The 26,304-nt window shown below is 44.5% G+C and overlaps 2 protein-coding genes and 1 pseudogene across 2 annotated transcripts in view; 2 read left to right on the top strand and 1 right to left on the bottom strand.

Moving 5' to 3' along the window:
• The first annotated feature begins 9,204 nt into the window (after positions 1-9,204).
• On the top strand, positions 9,205-13,529 carry LOC115006932 (interferon-induced protein with tetratricopeptide repeats 1-like). The gene is made up of 3 exons (XM_029429561.1): positions 9,205-9,427; positions 10,705-10,810; positions 11,906-13,529. The coding sequence occupies exons 1-3, from the start codon at positions 9,205-9,207 to the stop codon at positions 13,209-13,211; spliced, it is 1,635 nt and encodes a 544-aa protein (XP_029285421.1). The 3' UTR covers positions 13,212-13,529.
• Positions 13,530-16,916: 3,387 nt separating this feature from the next.
• LOC115006931 (interferon-induced protein with tetratricopeptide repeats 1-like) overlaps positions 16,917-26,304 on the top strand; it is a 16,480-nt gene continuing 7,092 nt past the window's right edge. Inside the window, exons 1-2 of the mRNA XM_029429560.1 lie at positions 16,917-16,987; positions 19,190-20,179. Of these exons, the coding sequence (XP_029285420.1) occupies positions 16,917-16,987; positions 19,190-20,179 (1,061 nt within the window). The remainder of the gene's footprint in view (positions 16,988-19,189; positions 20,180-26,304) is intronic.
• Positions 21,903-26,304, bottom strand: part of LOC115006616 (pre-mRNA-splicing factor 38A-like) — a 10,319-nt pseudogene continuing 5,917 nt past the window's right edge.

Raw genomic sequence — 26,304 nt, 5'->3', positions numbered from 1 at the left:
GGGAACCTGGCTTGCCTGCACCACCACCTGGGAGACCCAGCAGAGAGTGAGAGAGAGAGAGAGCCATCAGGATGCAACCGGACATGGTGGAGTGGAACACCAGCCATGTTTTAGGGTTAGTGAATGCTTCAAAGCACAGCAGCACAGGGCTGGGGGCTGACATCGTGGTGAAAATTAGAATCAACAAAGAACAGGATCCAGTGAACTTGTACTTTGCTGTTCACTACCTTGAGCAATGTGTTAAGAAAGGAGAAAGAATTGAAGATGAAGCACGTGAACTAGCCAGGGAGTTTTGAGAAATCCTGTCAGCAGCTACAGTGGTATGAAACCCTTACTTAGCGTTTACATAAACTATTTATCTGTTGATGAGGCCATTGATTTGGCAGAGGAGGTTCTGAAAAACCATCCAGATGAGCGTTATCTGAAGGGATGTGCTGCACTCTGCTATGAAGAGAAGATCAATTTCAATGACAGTCTCCCAAAACGAAGCATGATAGACAGAGCAATCAATCTCCATGAAGAGATGATTTCTCTTTACCCTCGTTCCTCACTTAAGAAGAAAATAGACCTCGCAAATATATATGCAAAGTCAACTAACGGCCTGGCTAAAGCTGAGCAGATATACCAGGAACTGCTAGAAAGGGATCTTGAACCAACAGATGCTTTACAACAGGGGTCTCAGACTCGCGGCCCGCGGGCCAATTGCGGCCCGCTGGACGATATTTTGTGGCCCCCTACTTGACATCAAAGTTTAGTGTTAGTGTGGCCCGCGCGTTTTCTCCCGCGAGTCGTTGCCTTGGGCGTTTTATATTTGTTTTAATCACTTATAGGCTACCATAGCTCAGGCTTGTGACAGCAACGTTTTTTTTTGTCACCCAGCCCGTCATGTCTTTCTCAAAACTTGCCGTGAAGAGAAAGGTTTGCGACGAGTACAGACAATTTCAGGAAAAGTGGGAGACGGAATATTTTTTTGTTGAGCACAGGGGCATCCCGACGTGTCTTATATGCACAGAGAAAGTTGCGGTGCACAAGGAATACAACATCAGACGTCATTACTCAACTAGACATGTTGAGGAGTATGCAAAATACCAGGGAGATGAGAGAGAGGACCGGGTCGCCAATCTTAAAACATGTCTACTGAGGCAACAAGATCTTTTCAAGAAAGCAATCAAAGAGAGCGATGCGGCAGTCGAAGCTAGCTACGTGGTGAGTGAGATGATTGCTAAGGCGGGAAAGCCATTGAAAGACGGCGAGTTCATCAAAAAGTGTATGTTACAGGCTGCAAGTATAGTCTGTCAGGAAAAGAAGGGTCAGCAAAGCAACATCAGCCTTTCAGCCAACACAGTGGCAGAGCGCATTTCTGACCTGTCGGGTAACATATACGATCAACTGCGTGAGAAAGCTAAACATTTCCGTGCATACTCAGTTGCTCTTGATGAGAGCACAGACATCACTGACACGGCGCAGCTCGCAATGTATGTCCGCGGTGTTGACGACAATTTTGAAGTGATGAAGGAGTTGCTCACAGTGATTCCAATGCATGGCCAGACCACCGCTCAGGAAATATTCTGCCAGCTGTGTGATGCCATTCTGGATGCTGGTTTACCATGGAAGAGGTTTGCTGGAATAACAACTGACGGAGCGCCATCAATGACAGGGAGGAGAAATGGACTGGTGGCACTTGTTCAAAGAAAACTGGGAGATGAGGGTGTGGAGGAGGCCATTGCTCTGCACTGCACTATCCATCAGCAGGCCCTTTGCAGCAAATGTCTGAAGTTTGACAATGTGATGTCTGTCGTTGTTCCGCGCCTTTTTGGAGGAAATAGAGTCAGCATATGAGGATGTGCTCTACTTCACCAAGGTACGTTGGCTCAGCAGGGGAAACATCTTGAAGAGGTTCTTTGAGTTGAGAGCAGAAGTGAAAGCCTTCATGGAGAAGGATGGGATGGCTGTTCCTGTGCTAAGTGATCCCAAATGGCTCATTGACTTAGCTTTTCTTGTTGACATCACACAGGAGCTGAATGTACTGAACAAGAAATTACAAGGCCAGGGGCAGCTGGTCAGTGCTGCCTATGACAACGTCAGAGCATTCTTCACAAAACTTGGAAAGCCCAGCTCTCTCAGACAAACCTCTGCCATTTCCCAGCATGCAAGGCACTCATGGATGTGGGCACACCATTCAGTGGTGAGAAGTATGCTGATGCCATTGTAAAGCTACAGGAGGAATTGGATCACAGGTTTGCAGACTTCAAGACACACAGAGCCAATTTTCAAATGTTTGCTGACCCCTTCTCCTTCGATGTGCAAGATGCCCCTCCTGTGCTTCAAATGGAGCTCATTGACCTGCAGTGCAATTCTGAACTCAAAGCCAAGTTCAGGGAGGTGAATGGAAAAGCAGACAAGCTTGGACAATTTTTGAGAGAATTGCCCCCCACCTTCCCTGAGCTTTCCAGGATGTTCAAGCGGACCATGTGCCTTTTTGGGAGCACATACTGTATCAGTGTGAAAAGCTCTTCTCCACCATGAACTTTAATAAGTCAAAGTACAGGTCCAAACTTACTGATGAACATCTTCAAGCCATACTGAGGGTCTCAATTGCTTCCTCCCTCAAGCCAAATGTGGCTCAGCTGTGTAAGAGGAAGCACTGCCAGGTCTCTGGCAGCAAGGAGTAGGTTAGAGAAGCATATGTTCTGAAGAACCGTTCATGTTATTCTGTTATTATATTGTATATTGTTATATTATATTGTTATTATTAAAGATTGAGAAGATTGGATCAGTTGAACTTTTTTTTGGAATAATAGAAACACTTTTTTTGTGGAATATTTGATGCGGCCCAGCCTCCCCCAGAATCTACCTCCAGCGGCCACCAGGTAAATTGAGTTTGAGACCCCTGCTTTACAACAACTTCGAAGCTACTGGGTGCCTAAATTTCCCCCGGGATCAATAAAGTATCTATCTATCTGTAACCATGGTGTTTTCCTTTGCACTGTATTGTAAGAACATAGTGAACTCTATAGCCTTTGAAATGTGCTTTTCTGAAAGCTTTGAGTTCCATCCATCTAGCCATCCATCGTCTACCGCTTATCCAGGGATCGGGTCGCGGGGGCAGCAGCTCCAGTAAGGAACCCCAATCTTCCCTTCTCCGGACCACATCCTCCAGCTCCGACTGGGGGATCCCGAGGCGTTCCCAGGCCAGTGAGGAGATATAATCTCTCCACCGAGTCCTGGGTCTTCCCCGGGGTCTCCTCCCAGCTGGACGTGCCTGGAACACTTCCCTAGGGAGGCGCCCAGGTGGCATCCTTACTAGATGCCCGAACCACCTCAACTGGCTCCTTTCAACGTAATGGAGCAGCGGCTCTACTCCGAGTCTCTCACGGATGGCTGAGCTTCTCACCCTATCTCTAAGGGAGACGCCAGCCACCCGTCTGAGAAAACCCCTTTCGGACGCTTGTACCCGTGATCTCATTCTTTCGGTCATGACCCAGCCTTCATGACCATAGGTGAGGGTAGGAACGAAGATCGACCGGTATATTGAGAGCTTTGCCTTCTGGCTCAGCTCTCTTTTCGTCACAACGCTGCGGTAAAGTGACTGTAATACTGCCCCTTCTTCTCCGGCCAATCTCTCGCTCCATCGTCCCCTCACTCGCGAACAAGACCCCGAGGTACTTGAACTCCTTCACTTGGGGTAATGGCTCATTCCCTACCCGGAGTAGGCAATCCACCGGTTTCCTGCTGAGAGCCATGGCCTCAGATTTAGAGGTGCTGATCCTCATCCAAACCCCTGCACACTCGGCTGCGAACCGATCCAGTGACTGTTGAAGGTCACATACCGATGATGCCATAAGGACCACATCATCTGCAAAGAGCAGCGATGAGATCCTCAGGTCACCGAACTGCAACCCCTCTCCTCCACGACTACACCTAGATATCCTATCCATGAAAATCACGAACAGGATTGGTGATAAAGCGCTGCCCTGGCGGAGGCCAACATTCACTGGAAACGAGTCCGACTTACTGCCGAGTATCCAGACACAACTCTCGCTTTGGGCGTACAGGGATTGGATGGCCCTCAAAAGTGACCCCCTCACCCCATACTCCCGCAGCACCTCCCACAGTATCACCCGGGGACCCGGTCATACGCCTTCTCCAGATCCACAAAACACATGTAGACCGGATGGGCGTACTCCCAGGCCTCCTCCAGGATCCTTGCAAGAGTAAAGAGTTGGTCTGTTGTTCCACGACCAGGACGGAATCCGCATTGTTCCTCTTCAATCAGAGGTTCAACTACCGGCCGAACCCTCCTTTCCAGTACCTTGGAGTACACTTTACCAGGGAGGCTGAGAAGTGTGATACCCCTGTAGTTGGCACACACTCTCTGGTCCCCCATTTTAAATAGGGGAACCACCACCCCGGTATGCCAACCTTTAGGAACTGTCCCAGACTTCCACGCAATGTTGACGAGGCGTGTCAACCAAGACAGCCCCTCAACACCCAAAGCCTTCAGCATTTCTGGACGGATCTCATCAACCCCTGCGGCTTTGCCACTGTGGAGTTGTTTGACTACCTCAGTGACTTCCATCAGGGAAATTGATGATGATCCCCCATCAGATTCCAGCTCTGCCTCTACCATAGAGGGCGTGTTAGTCGGATTCAGGAGTTCCTCAAAGTGCTCCTTCCACCGGCCGATAACCTTCTCAATTGAAGTCAGCAAGGTCCCACCCTTGCTGTACACAGTTTGGATGGTTCCTCGCTTCCCCCTCCTGAGGTGCCGGATGGTTTTCCAGAAGCACCTTGGTGCCGACCGAAAGTCCTTCTCCATAGCTTCTCCGAATTTCTCCCACACCCGCTGCTTTGCCTCTGACACGGCAGAAGCTGCCGCCCTTCAAGTCCTTCGATACCCTGCAACTGTTTCCGGAGTCCTCCCGGATAACATAACCCGGAAGGACTCCTTCTTCAGTCGGACGGCTTCCCTGACCACCGGGGTCCACCACGGTGTTCGAGGGTTACCGCCCCTTGAAGCACCTAAGACCTTGAGACCACAGCTCATCACCGCAGCTTCAGCAATAGAGGTTTTGAACATCGCCCACTCAGGTTCAATGTCCCCAACCTCCACAGGGATGGCTGAAAAGCTCCGCCGGAGGTGTGAGTTAAAGATCCCCAGGACAGGGGCTTCCTCCAGACGTTCCCAGTTCACCCACACTACCCGTTTGGGTTTACCAGGTCTGTCCAGAGTCTTCCCCCACCCCTTGATCCAACTCACCACCAGATGGTGATCAGTCGACAGCTCCGCCCCTCTCTTCACCCGAGTGTCCAAAACATGCGGCCTCAGATCAGATGATACGATTACAAAATCGATCATTGACCTTTGGCCTAGGGTGCTCTGGTACCACGTGCACTTATGAGCATCCTTATGTTCGAACATGGTGTTTGTTATGGCCATTCCATGACTAGCACAGAAGTCCAACAACAAACGACCGTTCGGGTTTAGATCAGGGAGGCCCTTCCTCCCAATCACGCCTCTCCAGGTGTCTCCATCGTTTCCCACGTGTGCGTTGAAGTCTCCCAGCAAGACTACGGAGTCCCCTACTGGAGCCCCCTGCAGGGCTCCATTCAGGGTCTCCAAGAAGGCCGAATACTCAGAACTGCGGTTTGGGGCATAGGCACAAACAACAGTCAGTCAAGTTTGCTTCAATTGTACAAATTAATAAATATGCATTATATACACTATGAAAAGTAGTTTAACGCTTTTTGTTTTGGTTGTTACTATATACAAGAAATACAAATACACGACACATCATTTTGCAGTACTGCACTTAGGCTGCTGATGGACGTTAATTAAACTTTCTATTTTGAAGTCAACATGGATGAGCATTAAACAAATGAAGCTGTATAACAATATCTCCTAGGACCTAGGACCTAGGCCAGGGGTCGGCTTCCTTTACTATCTAAAGAGCCATTTTTCCCATCTTCCACCAAATAAGATTTGTCTGGAGCCGCAAAACATGTTTGATAACACAGCTTATAGATGTAATATATAGTTATACTATATTTGTTGCATTTATGAAATTACAGAAAGACCAAAAAAGAAACTGTTGCTATGTTTACCTGTTTCAACAAAGGAAAACACCAAACTCTTTTGAAGAGAAGGGAAAGATACACTGGCATGTTTAGGCCTACTTTGAAATAAATTAAACACAGTACTATGCAGAGCTATTTGAGTCCTCCCCATATTTGTTGAATAAAATAAAATGAATATAATATAAAAAAAATGAAATGAATAAAAAAAGTAGTCCACTTTGAAATAAACAAAACGTATAGCTGCAGCCTAATATCTTAAAAAGAGTAAACTATTAACTACTAAAAAAATAGGCCAGTTAGTATTTAATTTTGTCCGTTTCAGTGTGTTTTCATCCAAATGGAGGTGGTGATCATTTCTTTGGCTTTTAAAAAATTCACAACAGCCTCACAAATGTCCCACAAAATGTCTTTCAACATTACATTTTCTGTTGTTTGCTCTTTTCTCGCCACATATCAAGCACACTGGTAAGCCAGCATTGTTGACAGGGAAAACAAAAAAATATTTTATTTCAGTGTCACAATATCACCTCGAACTCCAAAATAAGAGGTATTCCCTTTGAAAGATTGTCCACTGTGCAACAAAAAATACATGTTCCATGTTTTTTTTTTGTCAAAGCTACAGGGAGCCACTATAAAGGGGTTAAAGAGCTGCATGTGGCTCCTGAGCCGCAGGTTGCAGATCCCTGCCCTAAGCAGTTTGTAAACGTAAATTGCTGTTGAATTATTACGTTGAACCGAATACACTTCGACATAATACTCGTTTACAAGATTACATAGTTAATTGATTTGTAATTTACAACAAAGGTTACAGCTGTGAGGGCAAAGTGAGCTTTTTGGACGAGGCCTGGACCCACAAGGCCCCACATTAAGCTGACGGTGACTGATGTGATATAATTTACTACGCAAATAGGCATGGACACGCCTATGTTCCTACAAAGGGGGTCAATAGGACCTGACTCCAGCCAACCGATGAGAAGAGGACAAGACTCCAGCGGGGGTGTATATGAAAAATGTTTAGCTTGGAGGCAGGACGATTCTGTGGAACAGGGGGAGAGAGAGGTGCTGTGAAGTAGGATCGTCCTTAGCTGGGTATATCTTCTATGCTGTCATATCACATTAATAATTGCTTTTATATAAATAAGAAGTTTACTGGATTAATTTGAGGTAGAAACTCTGTCTCCAAATTAAAAACACGACACTGACACATATACTGAATAGGCTTATATTATGATATCATAATATTTTATGAGAAGGTGCAGCCATTAAACTAATGTGGTATCTTGGGGTTGAATATTTCACTCAGTGTGGCATCATATTATAAAGAAGAAAAGTGCGATATAATTAACTAATATATGTATCCTCTTGTGTAATAACTGACAAGTGCTCGTATTTACATAGCTAATGTGAAGAAATGTTAAGTACTATATGTATTAAATAAAGCTCATACTTAGACTTGTAAGAAGCTCAACTCACTCATAACTGTCTTATTATATCAGGGATAACTGTGACTCATTGTGATCATAATCACTGTGATACTGTGAATGCGTAATATGAGAGCGCCCCTGACAAAGTCGTTCGAAGACCCCGTAGGATGTGACGTGATGACGTCAGACGTCAAAGACCAGAAATTATATGTACACGGATGTAACCAGTAAGCGGGACCATTCTGTTGACCGGGGGAGAGAGGAGGCTTGTGAAACAGGATGGTCACCCAGCTGGGTAAATTTTCCATGCTTGTCTTATCATATTAATAAATGCTTTGTTGAACAAGAAGTTTGTTAGATTGATTCGCTGTAGCCTCTACGTCTTCCAAATTGAACACTAACAAAAGCAAACTAATTAATTTAAATATACTACATGAGTCACGTCTTAGTTGTTTTTCAAGATATGTGGCTTTATGTTTCTATTCCTGGGAAACAATAGTCAGGTGGGTGTGTTTAGACAAAACAAAAATGAAAACTGTTTGACATTCACTTCGACTTCAGTGTGAACATATAAAGCTGCCTGCTCAGCAACATCTCATCATTGACAGCAAAGCAGGAGTTGGACTTATCTGACTTTGTACCAGCGAACCTAAAGGTGCATCAAGAGCAAAAACCAGACGAACTGTCTAATATTTAGAGAACTGCTGAGTCGAGGAAACAGCTGAATGATGAGATGAGAAACTGCTTCTGCATCTAAAGTAATGACAATCATTATGATGTATTTTCTATCTTATTATTATTGAGCCCCAGAGATCCAAAACCCTCACCTTTAGTCATGAGCTTTGAGTAGTGACCGAAAGATTGAGTTCACAGACAAAAGTAAATAAGCTGAAATAAGTTACCTCAATAGGGTAGCTGGGCATAACATAAGTCATAGGGTATGTGAGCAGAGACATACGGAGGGAAGGGCGCTTTCCTTCAGAGGTTTTTCGTCCAACTCTTGAAGACTCCGGGGTATACCCAGAACACTGAAAAGTGGGGGTGTGTCAGTGCGGCGTTCTGGTTTAGTGGGGAGCCATCCACACTCACTACTTGCTCGAAAGCGTGACGGAGGGTCTCGTCTCGAGACTTCTCGAGGGGAAAGTCCTCCACCAGATGTAACTGCAGGGACGAAGCTGATGAAGCTCATCACAAGCCTCCTCCGGCCCCGCACTCCCCTCGCCGGCGTTCGCCACCTCCGTATCCCCATTGAACACTGCCGGGAGAGGAGTCTGGCGGCGCCACAACCCGGACCAACTGCCCCACCTCCATGCCGGACAGTCCCGCCACCACCCCTGCCCTGGCATCTGAGGAGCCCTCTGTGGTGCCAGGCGAACAGATGCATAGGCTGGGTCCTGGGGGGGAGAAAAGAAAGGAAACTGGGGGTGAGTAGTCAGCTGTGCTCCAACTTCACCGGAGGTGAAGACCGGGCCAACGAAGGGTGGCATATGGCAGGGGCCAGCGGCCCCCGCTGAGGACCGGAAACTCCGGGCCGGACCTGTGGGGGATCTGTGGCCCGGTCTTCGTGCCCCAGACTCCGTCGGGGCAGGGAGAGGTGGTCCTCCACAAGGACGACGGCAGCTTCAATGTTGGCAGGGAGGTAGCACTGGACCCAGTTTGCTGAAGAAGCTGGAAGTCCGGCAATGAACTGCTCCAGTGCCTCATGCCCGACGACGTCCTCCGCAGAGTTGGTTCCCGGCTGGAGGCAGCACCTGGCTGCGTCATCTTCTGCAGCCCAATCGGCAGTGGCCGAGCCGGAGTGTTTCCTGGATCGCCCCTCTGGTGGCCGAGCACTGCAGCAGCTCCCACAGGAGGACACGATCCTCCCGCTGGCACGCCGTATTGTGGCAAGGGCTTTTCCCCTCCTCTGACCTGTCCCTATTCAGGTGCCAGTGTAGCAATCCCTATCTACAGCCAGGTGATATGTAGATAGGAGAGGAGACGTGGGACAGGCTCACAGCTGTTTATTGGTACACTCAAACAAATGCATGTCTTATCAGGCGCTTTTTAGATAGCTCCGAGGTTGCTGACTCTGTCCTGCACCGTGTAATCCCGTGGATTTCTCTCGCTCTGGGTAATCCATGTCTGGGGCTCCAGGACTCAGCCTACTGGAAAATGAACAGAACCAGGCCATCACCATGCATTTTTTATGTGACTGATTACCTGATTCCGTTCAGCTCTCTGGCCTCCAGCTGGGACACTCCCGTCTCCCCGCAGCAGCCGGCGCCCTAACCACACCCCACTGCCACAAAGTAATTTTACATTTCTTTCTTTGATTTTAAACTACACGTTTTAATCTAAAGACTGCGTATGTTGGCACAATGACGATCCTTGCATACCTAAACTGTCACCCGGTTTTTAACAATACTATAAATGCGGAACAGAATTCTAGACAAATGTTACGGCAAGGTGAACAACGCTTATGTGAGTAGAGCCAAACCATTAAAGTAAACATTTGCACCAGTGAATAAAGTCTCTTAAAAGATGATTTCTCCCTACTCAGCAGAGCGTCATAATGTAGGTGCAGGGTGCAGTGTGGTGATGGCCTAGTGGTCTAGTGGTACGCATTAGAACATTAGAAGGTTGGGAGTTCAATACCAGGTATTTAACCCTGACTTATCCTAATCCAGGGAGACTGTCCCTGTACTTAGTTCAATGTAAATAGCTCTGGATAACCGCTGTCCCAGCTCTTCATACTTTCACCAGGATTGGCACCATCGCATATGAAACAGACAGGCCACTAATTTTGACAATAGGCCATTTTTCACACCTCACATTAAACTGAGGGTAACTGACATTCTGTCAGTGTATACACATACTGAATAGGCTTATATTATGATATCATAAAATTTTATGAGAAGCTGCAGCCATTAAAAAATGTGGCATCTTTGGGTTGAATATTTCACTCAGTGTGGCATCATATTCTAAAGAAGAAAAACAAACTAATTAATTTAAATAAACTTAGGAGAAAATATAATGACACACTTTAATGAGTCATGTCTTAGTTGTTTTTCCAGATATGTGGCTTTAGGTTTCTATTGCTGGGAAACAATAGTCAGGCGGGCGTGTTTAGACAGAACAAAAATGCAAACGTATGACATTCACTTCGACTTCAGTGTGAACATATAAAGCTGCATGCTCAACAACATCTCATCATTTTCAGCAAAGCAGGAGTTAGACATATCTGACTTTGTACCAGCGAACCTAAAGGTGCATCAAGAGCAAAAACCAGACGAACTGCTGAGTCAAGGAAACAGCCGAATGATGAGGTGAGAAACTGCTTCTGCATTTCAAGTAATGACAATCATTCTGATGTACTTAATATCTTATTATTATTGAGCCCCAGAGATCCAAAATCCTCACCTTTAGTCATGAGCTTTGGGTAGTGACCAAAAGATTGAGTTCACAAACAAAAGTGGCCGAAATAAATTCCCTCAGTAGGGTAGCTGGGCTCAGCATAAGTCATAGGGTATGTAAACTCAGACATACGGAGGAAATTAAGCTTTCCTTCTGCGGTTTTCCGTGCAAATCTTGAAGACTCCGGGGTAGACCCAGAACACGTTGAGGAAATAATATTTTTATATTATAGAATAGAATTTATATATCTCATCTGGCTTGGGAACACCCTGTGTCACGACGCTGGATTTGCGTTTCCTGTTTTATTTTGAAATGTTCCCTTCCCCTTGTGTCATGTCTTGTATTATTTCCTGCCCTTGTGTATTTCCCTTTCTCCCCCAGGTGTGTCTCGTTCCCTTCATTAGTTTCCTCCTGTGTATTTGCCTTTCTCTCCCAGCTGTGTCTTGTTCCCTCATTTAGTGTCTGTGTGTATATATCCCTGTCTGTCTCAGTGTTCTTTGTCAGTTCGTTATTTTTGTTACTCTCATGTTCTGCTCATGCTATCCATGTTGACGTGTGCTTCCCTCGTGTACTCTCGTGAATCTTCGTGCTATCCTGTGTCAACCCTGGTTCGTGTTTTCAGTTCTATTTGTTACCTCATTTTATATATTGGTAAGCTTTTGCTATATAAAGCTCTCTTTTGTTTAACCTCATCTTGCTTTTTGCATTTGGGTCCTCCTTATTACAAAACGTAACACCCTGGGATCCCCCAGGAGGAGCTGAAAATGTTGCTGCTGAAAGGGAATGAAAGAAAGATGGATGTTTTATTTTCCATTATGACTGGGACATTCATGTTTCCTATCTTTGTTTACTTGTTGCTGTCTACTCAGTGCTTCTTACTCCAGTCCTTCCTTCCCTCCTCCCTTTCTCCACATGAGATGAACAGTGGTTATGCACTAATTGCAGACTTCATCACATTAACCTACTTATGATGTGTTTTAATAATTGTTATTTTAATTCTCCACCAGTGCTGATCAGAGTCAAACAACACTGGTGTCCAAACTGGAGGCCCTGCAGTGTCACTTCACCTGGGATCTGGACACCAGCAGGTCCAAATTTTTCCGTTGCAGGGAAAGGTTTGAGGATTTCTTCACCGAGGACGGACACAGCTGGCTGGGTCACATTTACAACCTGCGGGGGTTCATTGAATACAAGCTGGGGTTCACAGAAGAAGCCCAGAGTTTCTTCAACAAGGCTACAGAGGCCTTCCGTCAGATGAGAAAAGCAGATGAGGGTCCCTGGTTAGTGGTGAATTACGGAAACCTGGCTTGGCTGCACCACCACCTGGGAGACCCAGCAGAGAGTGAGGCTTACCTGACAAAGGTTGACGCCCTGATGAATGAATACCAATATCCATCTCAGGACGAGCTCCACCCAGAGATCTACGCTGAAAAAGCCTGGACTTTCATAAGGTTTAGCACAGATAAAATGCTGCTGGCTGCAGATTACTTCCAGAGAGCCATTAGGATGCAGCCGGACATGGTGGAGTGGCACACCTACCATGTCAAAGGGTTAATGTTTGCTTCAAAGCACAGCAGCACAGGGCTGGGGGCTGACATCTTGGAGAAAATGAGAATCGCCAAAGAACAGGATCCAGAGAACTTGTACTTTGCAGTTCACTACCTTGAGCATTGTGCTAAGAAAGGAGAAATAATTAAAGATGAAGCATCTAAGCTAGCCAGGGAGGTTTTGAGAAATCCTATCAGCAGCTACAGTGGTATTAAACCATTACTTAGGGTTTACAGAAACTATGTATCTGTTGATGAGGCCATTGACTTGGCAGAGGAGGTTCTGAAAAACCATCCAGATGAGCGTTATCTGATGAGATGTGCTGCACTCTGCTACAAATGGAAGATATTTTTCAGTGACAGTCCCCCAAAACAAAGCATGGTAGACAGAGCAATCAGTCTCCATGAAGAGGTGATTTCACTTTACCCTCATTCTTCCCTTGGGAAGAAAATAGACCTTGCAAATATATATTCCAAATCAACTAACGGCAAGGTTAAAGCTAAGCAGATATACCAGGAGCTGCTAAAAAGTGATCTTGATCAGGCAGGCAAACAGATGCTTTACAACAACTACGCAAAATATTTAAACTTCCAAGGACAGGATCGCACCAGCTCACTAAGATATCACATGAAGGCGGCAGAGATACCGCAACAATCCATCTTTCGTGAGAAAAGCATCAAAGTTCTAAAGAACATAAGAGACAAAGGCAAGGACAGAATGTGTCGCGAAATACAGAAGTTTCTGGAAAACCTGCAAGAGCCATAGTGTTTTTAACAGCCCTGGTTCCAGAACAAATATAGGTATTGCATTACCTGAAAATAATCAGTAAATTAATCAAGCTTTGTCTTTTAAACGCAGGTTTCAACCCGTGTCTGCACTTTAGTAGTTAATGGAAGACAGATGCTAGATATTGTCACAATATCTAAAAGATTATTTGTAAAATTGTTTATATAGCCTTTGCAATTTGCTTTGCAGTTAGCTTTGTTTTGTGAACTATAAAACTCTTTGATTGGTACTGTAATACTTAACTTGATGTATAAACTGAATATTATCACCAGCTGATTGTATGTATAGAAAATATGTCTCTCTTGAGAATGAGAACCTGTGTCTCAATGAGATTTTACCTCTATAAATAAAGGCAAAATAAAAAAATGTCAATCATTGTCTAAGTTGTATACAATAATAAATATGCATTATGTACACCAATAAAAGTTATTTGTGTTTTTTTTTTTTTTGGTTACTATATACAAGAAACTTAAATACATCTGGGGCATCTGTGTTTTTATTACTGATAAGTAGTGCAGACAACACAGTACGACTCAACTTCACCTTTTTGAACTTAAGGTGTGTTTTTTATTATAGGGAACTTCAATTATTGCAAACTTAAACTGTCACCCGGTTTTCAACAATACTATAAATGCGGGACAAAATTCTAGACAAATGTGGAACCGGGAACCATTACCTTACCGTGGTGGAGAGGTTTGTGTGTCCCTATGAACCTGAGAGCTGTGTTGTCTGCAGCCTGGTGCCCCTGGTAGGGTCTCCCAAGTCAAATTGGTCTCAGGCAAGGGGCCGGACTAAGAATGGTTCAAAACAACCGCATGATACAGAAGGAAAGAGAAGGAGAGACCCTGCCTGGAGGAAGCCCGGGGCCCCCGTCTGGAGCCAGGCCCAGAGGGAGGGCCCTACAGCGAGTGGCTGGTGGCCGGGATTGTCTGGGAGCCCGGTCAGGCACAGCCCAATGAAGCTATGTGATGCCTCCCATCCATCCATCCATCCTGTGGGCCCACCACTCATGGGATAAACTGCTGGTGTCGGGTGCGCTGTCACACGGGTGGCAGTGATGATCAGGGACCTCGACGGACCAGACCCGGGCAGCAGAGGCTGGCTCTGGGGACGTGGAACGTCACCTCTCTGTGGGGGAAGAAGCCAGAACTAGTGCGGGAGGTGGAGCGCTACCAGTTGGATCTGGTGGGGCTTACCTCTACGCACAGTCTTGGCTCTGGAACCGTACTCCTGGATAGGGGTTGGACTCTATTCTTCTCCGGAGTTGCCCAAGGTGTGAGGCGTCGGGCAGTGTGGGGATACTCATAAGTCCCTGGCTGAGCGCCACTACATTGGAGTTCACCCCGGTGGACAAGAGGGTCACCTCCTTATGCCTTAAGGTTATGGGGGAACAACTCTGACTGTTGTTTTTGCCTATGCCCCAAACAGCAGTTCAGAGTATTCGGCCTTCTTGGAGACCCTGAATGGAGCCCTGCAGGGGGCTCCAGTAGGGTACTCCGAAGTCTTGCTGGGAGACTTCAACGTGCATGTAGGAAACGATGGAGACACCTGGAGAGGCATGGTTGGGAGGAACGGCCTCCCTGATCTAAACCTGAACGGTCGTTTGTTGTTGGACTTCTGTGATAGTCATGGAATGGCCATAACAAACACCATGTTTGAACATAAGGATGCTCATAAGTGTATGTGGTACCAGAGCACCCTAGGCCAAAGGTCAATGATCGATTTTGTGATCGTATCATCTGATCTAAGGCCGCATGTTTTGGACACTTTGGTGAAGTGAGGGTTGGAGCTGTCAACTGATCACCATCTGGTGGTGAGTTGGATCAAGGGGTGGGGGAAGACTTTGGACAGACCTGGTAAACCCAAACGGGTAGTGTAGGTGAACTGGCAACGTCTGGAGGAAGCCCCTGTCCGGGAGATCTTCAACTCACACCACCGGCGGAGCTTTTCAGACATCTCTGTGGAGGTTGGGGGCATTGAACCTGAGTGGGCAATGTTCAAAACGTCTATTGCTGAAGCTGTGGTGAGCAGCTGTGGTCTCAAGGTCTTAGGTGCCTCAAGGGGCGGTAACCCTCAAACACCATGGTGGACATCCGTTATCCGGGAGGACTCCGGAAACAGTTGCAGGGTACCGACGGACTCGAAGCCGTGCTTCTGCAAAACCGTCCATCACCTCAGTAGGGGGAAGCGGGGAACCATCCAAGCTGTGCACAGCAAGGGTGGGACCCTGCTGACTTCGACTGAGAAGGTTATCGGCCGGTGGAAGGAGCACTTTGAGGAACTCCTGAATCCGACTAACACGCCCTCTATGGTAGAGGCAGAGCTGGAAGCTGATGGGGGACCATCGTCAATCTTCCTGTTGGAGGTCAGTGAGGTACTCAAACAACTCCACAGTGGCAAAGCCACAGGGGTTGATGAGATCCGTCCAGAAATGCTGAAGGCTTTGGGTGTTGAGTGGCTGTCTTGGTTGACACGCCTCGTCAACATTGTGTGAAAGTCTGGGACAGTGCCTAGGTGGTGGCAGACCGGGGTGGTGGATCCCTTATTCAAAAAGGGGGACCAGAGAGTGTGTGCCAACTACAGAGGTATCACACTTCTCAGCCTCCCTGGTAAAGTTTGGTGGCCTAAGGATCTCATCGTTGCTCTTTTCAGATGATGTGGTCCTGATGGTGTCATCGGTCTGTAACCTTCAGCAGTCCCTGGATCGGTTCGCAGCTGAGTGTGAAGCGGTTGGGATGAGTATCAGCACCTCAAAATCTGAGGCCATGACTCTCAGCAGGAAACCGGTGGTATGGCAGGGATAATTGGGTTTATAATAGTTATTTATAGTAAAGGTCAATAGTTATTTATGGCCTTTTTATCAATAAATATTATAATATCTCCAAATGCACAGCTTGTGAACGCCTGGTGTTATTCTTAGAAAAACCTGTCTAATATGTTTAAGTCTTTATCCCTTTTATCTGAAATTTGAAGGTGAACTTCATAACACTTGGTGCTATGTTTTTATTTATACCAGCTATACCCATCTTCAGGCATATTTTTCAACAACAAACTTCAGGCAGAGTGTATTTTCTTCAAATTCAGTATATTCAGACCACTATATCTCAGTGCCAGAAGCACTTGGAGTGATTAATCAATGTTTTACAAGAATAATAAGAGAGTTATCTTTTTAATGAGACCAAAATCTTGCATCTGGTGCAAATGGTTGAAGAGCAGCTTATAATATACTTTGGGTATGTCGTTTGTAGGTATTTTTGTATTTTCGAGTAAAGTCCCCCACCCCTTAAGAGGTTAAAGAAACCCTCACTCGACCCCTCTGAAGTGAACAACTACAGACCTGTCTCTCTTCTTTCTTTTCTTTCCAAAACATTTGAGCGTGCAGTCTTTAATCAACTCTTGTCTTACCTTCACCAGAACAACCTTCTCGATCCGCACCAATCTGGTTTCAAGGCAGGCCACTCAACTGAGACTACCCTCCTCGCTGTCACTGAGGAACATCATGCTGCTAGAGCAGCCTCCCTCTCCTCTGTTGTCATCATTCTGGACCTTTCTGCTGCATTTGACACAGTGAAGCACCAGATCCTCCTCTACACCCTCCAAGAACTGGGAGTCTCAGGCTCTGCTCTCTCCCTGCTCGAATCCTACCTAAAGGACGGCACCTACAGGGTAACTTGGAGAGGGGCTATGTCGTACCCCTGTCAACCCACCACCGGGGAACCTCAGGGCTCCATCCTGGGTCCTCTCCTCTTTTCTCTGTACACCAACTCAATTGGCTCTGTCATTCACTCTCACGGCTTCACCTACCACAGCTATGCAGATGACACTCAACAGATTCTGTCTTTTCCCAGATCTGAAACCCAGGTGGAGGCACGGATCTCGGCTTGTCTGGCTGATATCTCTGTATGGATGGCGGCACATCACTTGAAACTCAACCTTGACAAGACTGAGCTCCTTTTCCTTCAGGGAAAGGGCTCTCCCATCCAAGACCTTACCATCAACATCGGCACCTCTGTTGTTTCCCCGACTCAGACTGCAAGGAATCTGGGTGTGACACAGGACGACCAACTGTCCTTCGGTGCCAACATCGCTGCAACAACCTGCTCCTGCAGACACACTTTGTACAACATCAGGAGGATACGTCCTCTCCTGACTCAGAAGGCGACGCAGGTTCTTGTCCAGGCTCTTGTCATCTCACGCATTGACTACTGCAACTCCCTCCTCGCTGGACTGCCTGCATGTGCCATTCGACCTCTACAGCTCATCCAGAATGCAGCAGCCCGACTGGTCTTCAATCTACCCAAGTTCTCCCACACTACACCGCTTCTCCGCTACCTTCACTGGCTACCAGTGGCGGCCCGAATCTGCTTCAAGACTCTAGTACTGGCCTACCGTGCTGTGAATGGATCAGTGCCTTCCTACATCCAGGCCATGGTCGAACCATACACCCCAGCACATTCACTTTGCTCTGCATCGGCCAAACGGCTCGCCACTTCCTCACTGCGAGTGGGACCCAGATTCCCCTCAAATTTAGATTTAGAGTTCATCATAGCACAGAGACGGCACTGGTGAAAGTTACCAATGACCTTCTATTGGCATCAGACAAAGGACTTGTCTCTGTTCTTATCTTGTTAGACCTCAGTGCTGCTTTTAACACTGTTGATCATGACATTCTACTACAGAGACTGGAACATTGTGTTGCATTAATTTGGCCTCCAGCACTACCGTAAGGAATCTTGGCGTTATCTTTGATCAGGATCTGTCTTTTAACTCCCACATAAAACAAATCTCAAGGACTGCCTTCTTTCATCGACGTAACATTGCAAAATAAGACACATCCTGTCTCAAAATGATGCAGAAAAACTAGTCCATGCATTTGTTACTTCAAGGCTGGATTACTGCAACTCATTGTTATCAGGTTGTCCCATCAAAGTCGCTTAAGACTCTTCAGTTGATCCAAAATGCAGCGGCATGTGTATTGACAAGAACTAGGAAACGGAATCATATTACTCTTGTATTAGCTGCTCTGCACTGGCTCCCGGTAAAATACAGAATATAATTCAAAATCCTTCTCCTGACTTACAAAGCAAGGTCAGGCTCCAGCATATCTTAAAGATCTCATAGTACCTTATAAACCAACTAGAGCATTGCACTCCCAGACTGCACGGTAACACAACATATTTTCTGTCAAATGTTGTATTTGTACTATGTTGTTTATCCTGTACATACGACATCTATTGCACATCTGTCCATCCTGGGAGAGGGATCCCTCCTCAGTTGCTCTCCCTGAGGTTTATTCCATTTTTCCGCCTTTAATTATGGGGTTTATTTTAGGAGGTTTTTCCTTGTGCGATACGAGGGTCTAAGAACAGAGGGTGTCGTATCCTGTACAGTCTGTAAAGCACACTGAGACAAATGTATAATTTGTGATATTGGGCTTTATAAATACATTTGATTTGATTTGATTTGGAACAAAATCCACCTGTTTGCTCTCCTGGCTCCAAAATGGTGGAACGACCTCCCCATTGATGTCAGAACAGCAGATAGTCCTCCCACCTTCCGTCGCAGACTGAAAACTCATCTGTTTTGTCTACACCTTGGCGAATTAAGAAAAAAAGTTATTTGTATGATGCACTTATATTGGTTTGGCTTGTTTGTAGCTAATAGTTGAATTCGTATTCTTTTGTTTCTGTATGTTGCACTTGGCTTAGTTTGACTTGTGGCTTATTTGAAGCTATTGTTCTGCACTTAAAGGATTGTACCTATTTGAAGCTAATGTACTTGCAAGATTATTGCTGTTCGGAGTTGTATCCTTATGATTGTTTGCACTTTTTGTAAGTCGCTTTGGACAAAAGCGTCAGCTAAATGAACTGTAATGTAATATAATAGCACACTTCAGAGCATATTACATTAACTTACTGATGATGTGTTTTAAGAATTCTATTTTTATTCTCCATCAGTGCTGCTCAGATTCAAACAACACTGACATCCAAACTGGAGGCCCTGCAGTGCCACTTCATCTGGGATATGGACACCAGCGGGTCCAAACTTTTCCGTTTAAGGGAAAGGTTTGAGGATTTCGCCACCGAGGACGGACACAGCTGGCTGGGTCACATTTACAACCTGCGGGGGTTCATTGAATACAAGCTGGGGTTCACTGAAGAAGCCCAGAGTTTCTTCAACAAGGCTACAGAGGCCTTCTGCCAGATGAGAAATGCAGATGAGGGTCCCTGGTTAGTGGTGAACTACGGGAACCTGGCTTGGCTGCACCACCACCTGGGAGACCCAGCAGAGAGTGAGGCTTACCTGAAAAAGGTCGATGCCCTGATGAAAAAATACCCATCTCCATTCCAGGATGAGCTCCACCCAGAGATCTGCGCTGAAAAAGCCTGGACTCTCATGAGGTTTAGCAAAGATAAAATGCCGCTGGCTCTAGATTACTTCCTGAAGGCCATCGAGATGCAGCCGGACATGGTGGAGTGGAACACCTGCCATATCTTAGGGTTAATGTTTGCTTCAGAGCACAGCAGCACAGCAGTGGGGGCTATCATCTTGGAGAAAATGAGAATCGCCAAAGAAAAGGATCCAAAGAACTTGTACCTCGCAGTTCACTACCTCGGCCAATGTGCTAAGAAAGGAGAAAGAATTGAAGATGAAGCACGTGAGCTAGCCAGGGAGGTTTTGAGAAATCCTGTCAGCCGCTACAGTGGTATTAAACCCTTACTTATTGTTTACAGAAACTATTTATCTGTTGATGAGGCCATTGATTTGTCAGAGGAGGTTCTTGAAAACCATCCAGATGAGCGTTATCTGAAGGGATGTGCTGCACTCTGCTACAGATGGAAGATCTTTGACAATGACAGTCTCAACACAACACAAAGCCTGATGGACAGAGCAATCAGTCTCCATGAAGAGATGATTTCTCTTTACCCTCATTCCTCACTTAAGAATAAAATAGATCTTGCACATATATATGTAAAGTCAACTAATGGCCTAGCTAAAGCTGAGCAGATATACCAGGAACTGCTAGAAAGGGATCTTGAACCTGTAGACAAACAGATGCTTTACTACAACTACGCACAACATTTAAACTTCCATGGACAGGATCGCAACAGGTCACTCGGATATCACATGCAGGTGGCAGAGATACGGCATCTTTCGTGAGAAAAGCATCAAAGTTCTGGTGAACATTAGAGACAGAGGCAGGGACAGAATGTGTAGAGAAATAGAGGAGTTTCTGGAAAACCTGCAAGAGCCATAGTGTTTTTAACAGCACTGGTTCTGAATCCAGAACAAATATAGGTATTGCATTAGCAATGACATCTGTATATACTTATTATTTTGATTACTTACACGTTAATTAAGTTGCACGTTTTTTCTCTCTTGGTCGTGTGGTCCAGAAGGCAGCAACACCCACACTCGGAACATGTAACATACGATCAACTCATTGTTGGTTTTAGTCTATAAATGTATATATTTTGAGCTGTCTCCTTTTAAGGCAGGTTTCAACAAGTGTTCATTGAAGACAACACATATCTAAATACCTATACATTAGCACTGAAAAACTGCCAGCTGTAGTACACAAGTACAAATGTGTTGTAAATGTTAGTGAATAATAAAACTTGGATTTGTAATGCAGCTTAATTTGTTCTATCACCTGAATTACAGCCAAATGCAACTGATTGTTTTCATGTATGTAAGCTGTGTCTCAGTTGTACACTCTGTAAATACTATGAAATATACATTACTAAGACATTCTGTTAGACGTCAACCAAACTACAACTTTTAAAGCTACTGCCAACATTATATTTGAAAACCTTTAGAGAAGCAAAACATTAGTTAATTCATCGTTTTCCAAAAACTAAAATCACAGTAACACTGAATTTTATGTTTGAGATTTCAGAATAATTCCTTGGAAATAATAATTTGGTACTAATTACAGTGGAAAACAGTAATTTCCTCAAAAGAAATGCTGAAGTTTTTCCCAAGTAAAGATGAATTCCTTTATTGATTGATGATTGAAAACTTTATTGGAGCCTTGTTTAATAATATCATTTCCCAAAGACAAAGTATAAATGTTTGCATGTTCAGCCGCCCTTTGGCAATATAGTGTAACATGAAACTGTTGAAAACACAGCTGTAATATTTGTATCATGTCTTATTTTACTTGACAAAGTTCCTTGTAAATAAAATCCCAGGAGCATCATGTCGTGTCTCGTCGAGTTTGTTGAGTTTTTCATGTTGTAACTTCCTGTTTTGTTGTGTAACTACCTCTTGTTTCTCAATCCAGTTCCCTTTACTTCCTGTCTTGGTGTGGTTTCCTGCCATCTTCAGCCCCGCCCCTGATTGTTTCCACCTGTTCCCCCTCACCTCTTGTATAAATTGTCCTGTCTCCCCTTGTCTTGTGCCAGTTTGTCTTGTCATATCATGTGCAAGTACCAGTGTATCAACAAGTGTGATTTTTCAGAGAAGTTTGTATATCCTCTTAGTGTGCGCTTTGAGTTGATCATCGGATTTATTGAAGTAAAGTATTGTTTTTTACACTTTACATTTGTTTCTGGAGTCGTGCGTTTGAGTCTTCCTTCCCTGTGTCCGAGTCGTAACACATCAATCATGAGTTGCGTGTCGTCGTCTTTCCTCTGGATTCAAACAAACTTCCATAAAACACACGACTAAGGAATCAGGGTCTTTATTTCTGACAAATGTCAGGTCAGAGTGTGAAACTCATTCTTAACATACAGAAACACATTTTCTACATTTACACAGATCCAAAAGTTATCAATAATAGCCGTAAGTATCTGAAGACGGGGCGTACTGTAAGATTGCTCTCTCTCAGAGGGTGTGAGAGAATATATACTGTCCATACACACTGCTGAGACCGGAGGGCTTTACATTGTAAAATCTTAGACATGTCGGTGGTCCAACATCGAAAATGGAAATGACTTGTAAACTTAAAATAAAAAAAACTCAAATTTCGTACAAGATTTAGAAGCAAGTTCTATGACCGTTTGGAGGTAAAAAATAAAAAGGGAAGATATATAAGAAACATCACTCGTTTCCTCTTCGACTCTTCTTGTGACTCTTTTTTGAACTCCTGTGATGTGAGAGAAACAAAATGACTTTAAATGGAAATAATTAAACAAATAGTTCATAACTAATTACTTAGAAAAGAAATCACACTGGAGATATAGGAACATTAAATACCCTGTTTGTTTCATTTCAGACATTATTGTAAAATAGTGACAACACACAAAGAGTGCTGGGCGTCTCCTTTTCATTTTGTTAATGTGCTGAAGATCGTGTGTTGCGACTGAAAGCTCCAGAACAGCTACTCAATTAACCTTGACATGAGATTGTTTTGTTTGTACTGCTTCCAAGGTCAAGAATCCTTTTTTATATATACTTTAAAATGAAAACAATTATGTGAAAAGTGGGAAAACTCCATCTGCTGGTGAAGATCGTGTGATACAATAAAAATATCCTGAAAACTACCCTAAAGACTCTGTGGAGAGATAGTTTTGGTACAGACTAAAATGTACCTGTGGCACTGCTATCAAGAAGCACCAAGTACTGAAAGTTGTCAGATTTGTAAAGTTAATGGCTTCTTCTTTGTGCACAGTTCCTGATTTAAATTAGTTAAAAACTGTATTTTTAGGCAGAGTTATTGTTCATCCGTGTGTTTAGACAACATTCAGTAACTTTCGCTTCTTGTTTAAAAAAAACATGTTTATTATATGGGATCGAAAAACTTGGAACTATACCCTGACCCAATATATGCAGATAGAAAAATGGTTATAATTTTGTGAGTAGATGCAACATTCTTGCATGTTTAAGCAACAACAGCATCATCACTCACCTCTCTGGGGACTTTGAGTGGCTGCGATGTCTGTGGCTTCTGTGATGACCTGGATCAGAATAATGATAGCATAAGTACCAAACAACCATCCTCAAAACATCATTTACAGTAAGGATTTGTTTCTTCTTCTACATACTCATAAGAATCAAGTATTGTGAACATCTGGGTAAAACTTTGAATTCAAATAAAAAAGAAAACCAATTGAAGAAATAAAAGTTTGACCGGAACACGAAAACTAAATGACAACGACATAAAATAAAAACCTCATCGAGCTCATCTGTCCAAATAAGAGGAGGTAGAATCAAAGAATAACTTCCTCTCATTCACTGTGGTGTTCACAGTTTAGTACAAATACAATTCAATAAGTGAAATGTCTGCAAAAGAGTTCTCAAAAAATTCTTATTAGGGTTTTATCTAAATGACCTCCCTGTATACATCCATCCATCTATTATTGTACAGCCACTATAGGCCAGTAGTAGAGCCTACTCTTAAAGTTTCTCAGTTTCGCATCAATGCATCACACGAGTACCTACCGGGGGATTTGGAGCGGTGGCGTCTGTCTCTGGACCGGTTGCGGTGTCGGCGGGGGCTCTTGCTGCGATGGCGGTCTCTCCGGGGCGATGGGCTGCGAGAACACGCAACAAAAAGACATGAATGAGGGTCATGTATTATATTTTAAAAAGGTGACAAAGGATTTCAGCCAAAAGCGAACATACCTTCGCCTCTTTGGAGATCTGCTCCTCCTGCAGAAAGAAAATAAACACACACAGGATTTGAGCTGAATTCACAATTTATGAAATGACTTCACAAGAATGTAGCTGTGGAAAATGTCTCATTCTGGATGATTAAAACACGAACCGTCTGGGTGAGCGACTGCGTCTGTAACGAGGCGACGGTGAGCGACGAGGTCGGTCGTTGTCACGGTAACCGTCGCGGCGCCTGTGGGGCTCAGGGGTCTGGAGTCTCTCCGGCTGCAGGCGGGAAAACAACACACGTTTTAAAACCTGTGGAAAGGCACCGCACGATAAACTGTTCCTGTAAGAAGTGGATCAGTCGTTAGTTGATTCATTATTTAAATGTAAAAGGAAAAATGCTAAGGATTTATACTTCAATAACTTACATTAAAACAAAAGTCCTCTTGTCATAAATCTATACGGTTTTAATTGTTTTCCAGATTAGTTAAACCAACTTTGTGTATACAGCTGTAACACACCATCACATCCGCGTGATTATAATTCAAGTATTACCATAACCACTCCTGGCAACTAGATACACACATACACCTCTGCCACTTTGTATTTGAAAAAAGTGCAACAATCACTGCAAAGTTCTCCAGAAAGTCCTATGGACCGACTCATCTTGTTAATAAAGTGAGTACAAGTGATCAACATTCGAGGACTTTTTGGCTCTTTCAAATCTCACTACGCTAAGAGTGAGGTTATGCTCGATCACAACTAGCAGACATATTGTCCGACCACATCGCAAATAAAAAGTGTTCTGAACGGCCACGCTGGAAGGTGGAGAGAAAAAGCTGGTCGTCGTAGAGAGATAGGGAGATAGGGAGATGTGTTATTGTGTAACACATCTGTTTAAATATCAGACCATCTGACTGTCTCCTGGAAGATATTCAGTGTTGTTCACATGAAAAATGACAGAACTAGTTGTTTAACAAATGTATAAAAAAAAGAGTTAGACATCCAGCCATCCAAATGTAGTGCAAGTATGAACTGAATTTACAGAAATCTGCCAAATAAATCCACATATTTATTGTCTACTGCTGTGAGAATATTAGAAGTTAACCACCTCAAGAGAAACAGCTGGTGGGGCGAAGAAAGAACGAAGAATATGGCATTTCTATTTGTTTCATGTGAGGAAGGTTGCAGTCTCCTCATCCCTCCACAGAGATCTGATGTTTTCTTCTGCTACTACTTTTATTACCTAGAGAGGTTCAAACCCTGCTCCTTTCTCACTCCACATCGCTGACCAATCACAGACATAAAAGCCAAATACTGGACTCTATTCGGGTCAGTTGAGCAGGTTGGGCATCAAATGTTCGATATGATGCGTTATATCAGGGGTGGCCAACCAGTCAGAGGTTAAGAGCCAGAAATGTTACCATGTTACTGCAAAGAGCCACATCATACACAGTCACAGATGTGCACCCCCCTCTCCTTCTCTCTTTTGTTCCCAGCCTTTCTCTGTGCTCCCTCATTCTCTTCCTCACACAGACAAAATGAAACACGCACACACCATAATATTGACAGAAATGTAATCTTTCCTACCAGTGTTCATTATTATCAACACTGAACATTGTGTGCAGTGTTTTCTATTACCATTGTACCATTGTCTTGGCAGTATCGTACTACCTAGTAGCTTGAAGCGCAGCCCGTTTGACATTGGGATATTTTTCCATTGGCACAGTTTTCCAGAACTCAAGGGTCCCTTCCCTCAGAGCAGGTTCCAGTCGGTCTTCCTCAGAAAGTACAATCATCTCCAACTGGGCCACCGCCTCGTCCGTGACTAGCGGGGCTTTCAAACAGTCCGTCTCTTCATTAAAAGGGTCGACGAGGAACGTAATCTGTGACCTTTTCAGCTGTAGATCATGGAACCGGTGCGTAAAGTTTTCGTGCAGGGTTTCAACCAATGTTGCATATTGGGCTGTTTGCTTTTTCAGAGTGGCACCGGTGGCTTGTCCCCTTGCTTTTAGTAGAGAGGGAAAATGCGCTAATTCTCCAAGCAACTTGATATGATGCAAGCGTTACGGTCTCTGAGTGCTTCGGTTTTTTTTGGGGGAAACTGTGTGTGTTTTTCTGCCTGACTTTTCAAGGTGTTTAACTTCTGCTTGCAAAGTTCAGTACCTTTTGAGAGTTCCTGGTCGATGTTAGCATGGAGTGAGGTGAAATGGCGCTGAAGATTTGAAGCCTTGAAATGGGCTAATGATGTCTGGCAAAATGGCTTGCAATTGCATTCAATAAAAAAATATGAACTCTCCCACTCTACTAAAAGTGTCCTATGTTCGTCTTCATATTTTCGCTTAGCTGTGCATTTTTTCCTGCCATTTTAGGATCAAACAGGCATTTTTATGATTGGCTCTTGGGCCACATCAAAATTAGAAGCGCTGTCATACTCTCATACTGACACCACACATGCAATATTCGATATGAACTGAAGAAAGAGCAAGTAAAGCAAAGAGCCGCGGGTTGGACCACCCCTGCAGTA

Source organism: Cottoperca gobio, chromosome 4 (genome assembly GCF_900634415.1).
Source record: "Cottoperca gobio chromosome 4, fCotGob3.1, whole genome shotgun sequence".
In the NCBI taxonomy this organism is placed as follows: domain Eukaryota; kingdom Metazoa; phylum Chordata; class Actinopteri; order Perciformes; family Bovichtidae; genus Cottoperca; species Cottoperca gobio.
Note: the sequence above shows the minus strand (reverse complement) of the source record. Positions and strands in the feature narration are given on the sequence as shown.

What these genes read in the sequence shown, in the direction of transcription:
- LOC115006932 (XM_029429561.1), top strand. Translation starts at nt 9,205, where the DNA reads ATGCCCGACGACGTCCTCCGCAGAGTTGGTTCCCGGCTGGAGGCAGCA. An exon ending in TCTGACCTGTCCCTATTCAG is followed by an intron (nt 9,428 to 10,704) that starts GTGCCAGTGTAG and finishes CATCATTTTCAG; the next exon opens with CAAAGCAGGAGTTAGACATA. An exon ending in GGAAACAGCCGAATGATGAG is followed by an intron (nt 10,811 to 11,905) that starts GTGAGAAACTGC and finishes ATTCTCCACCAG; the next exon opens with TGCTGATCAGAGTCAAACAA.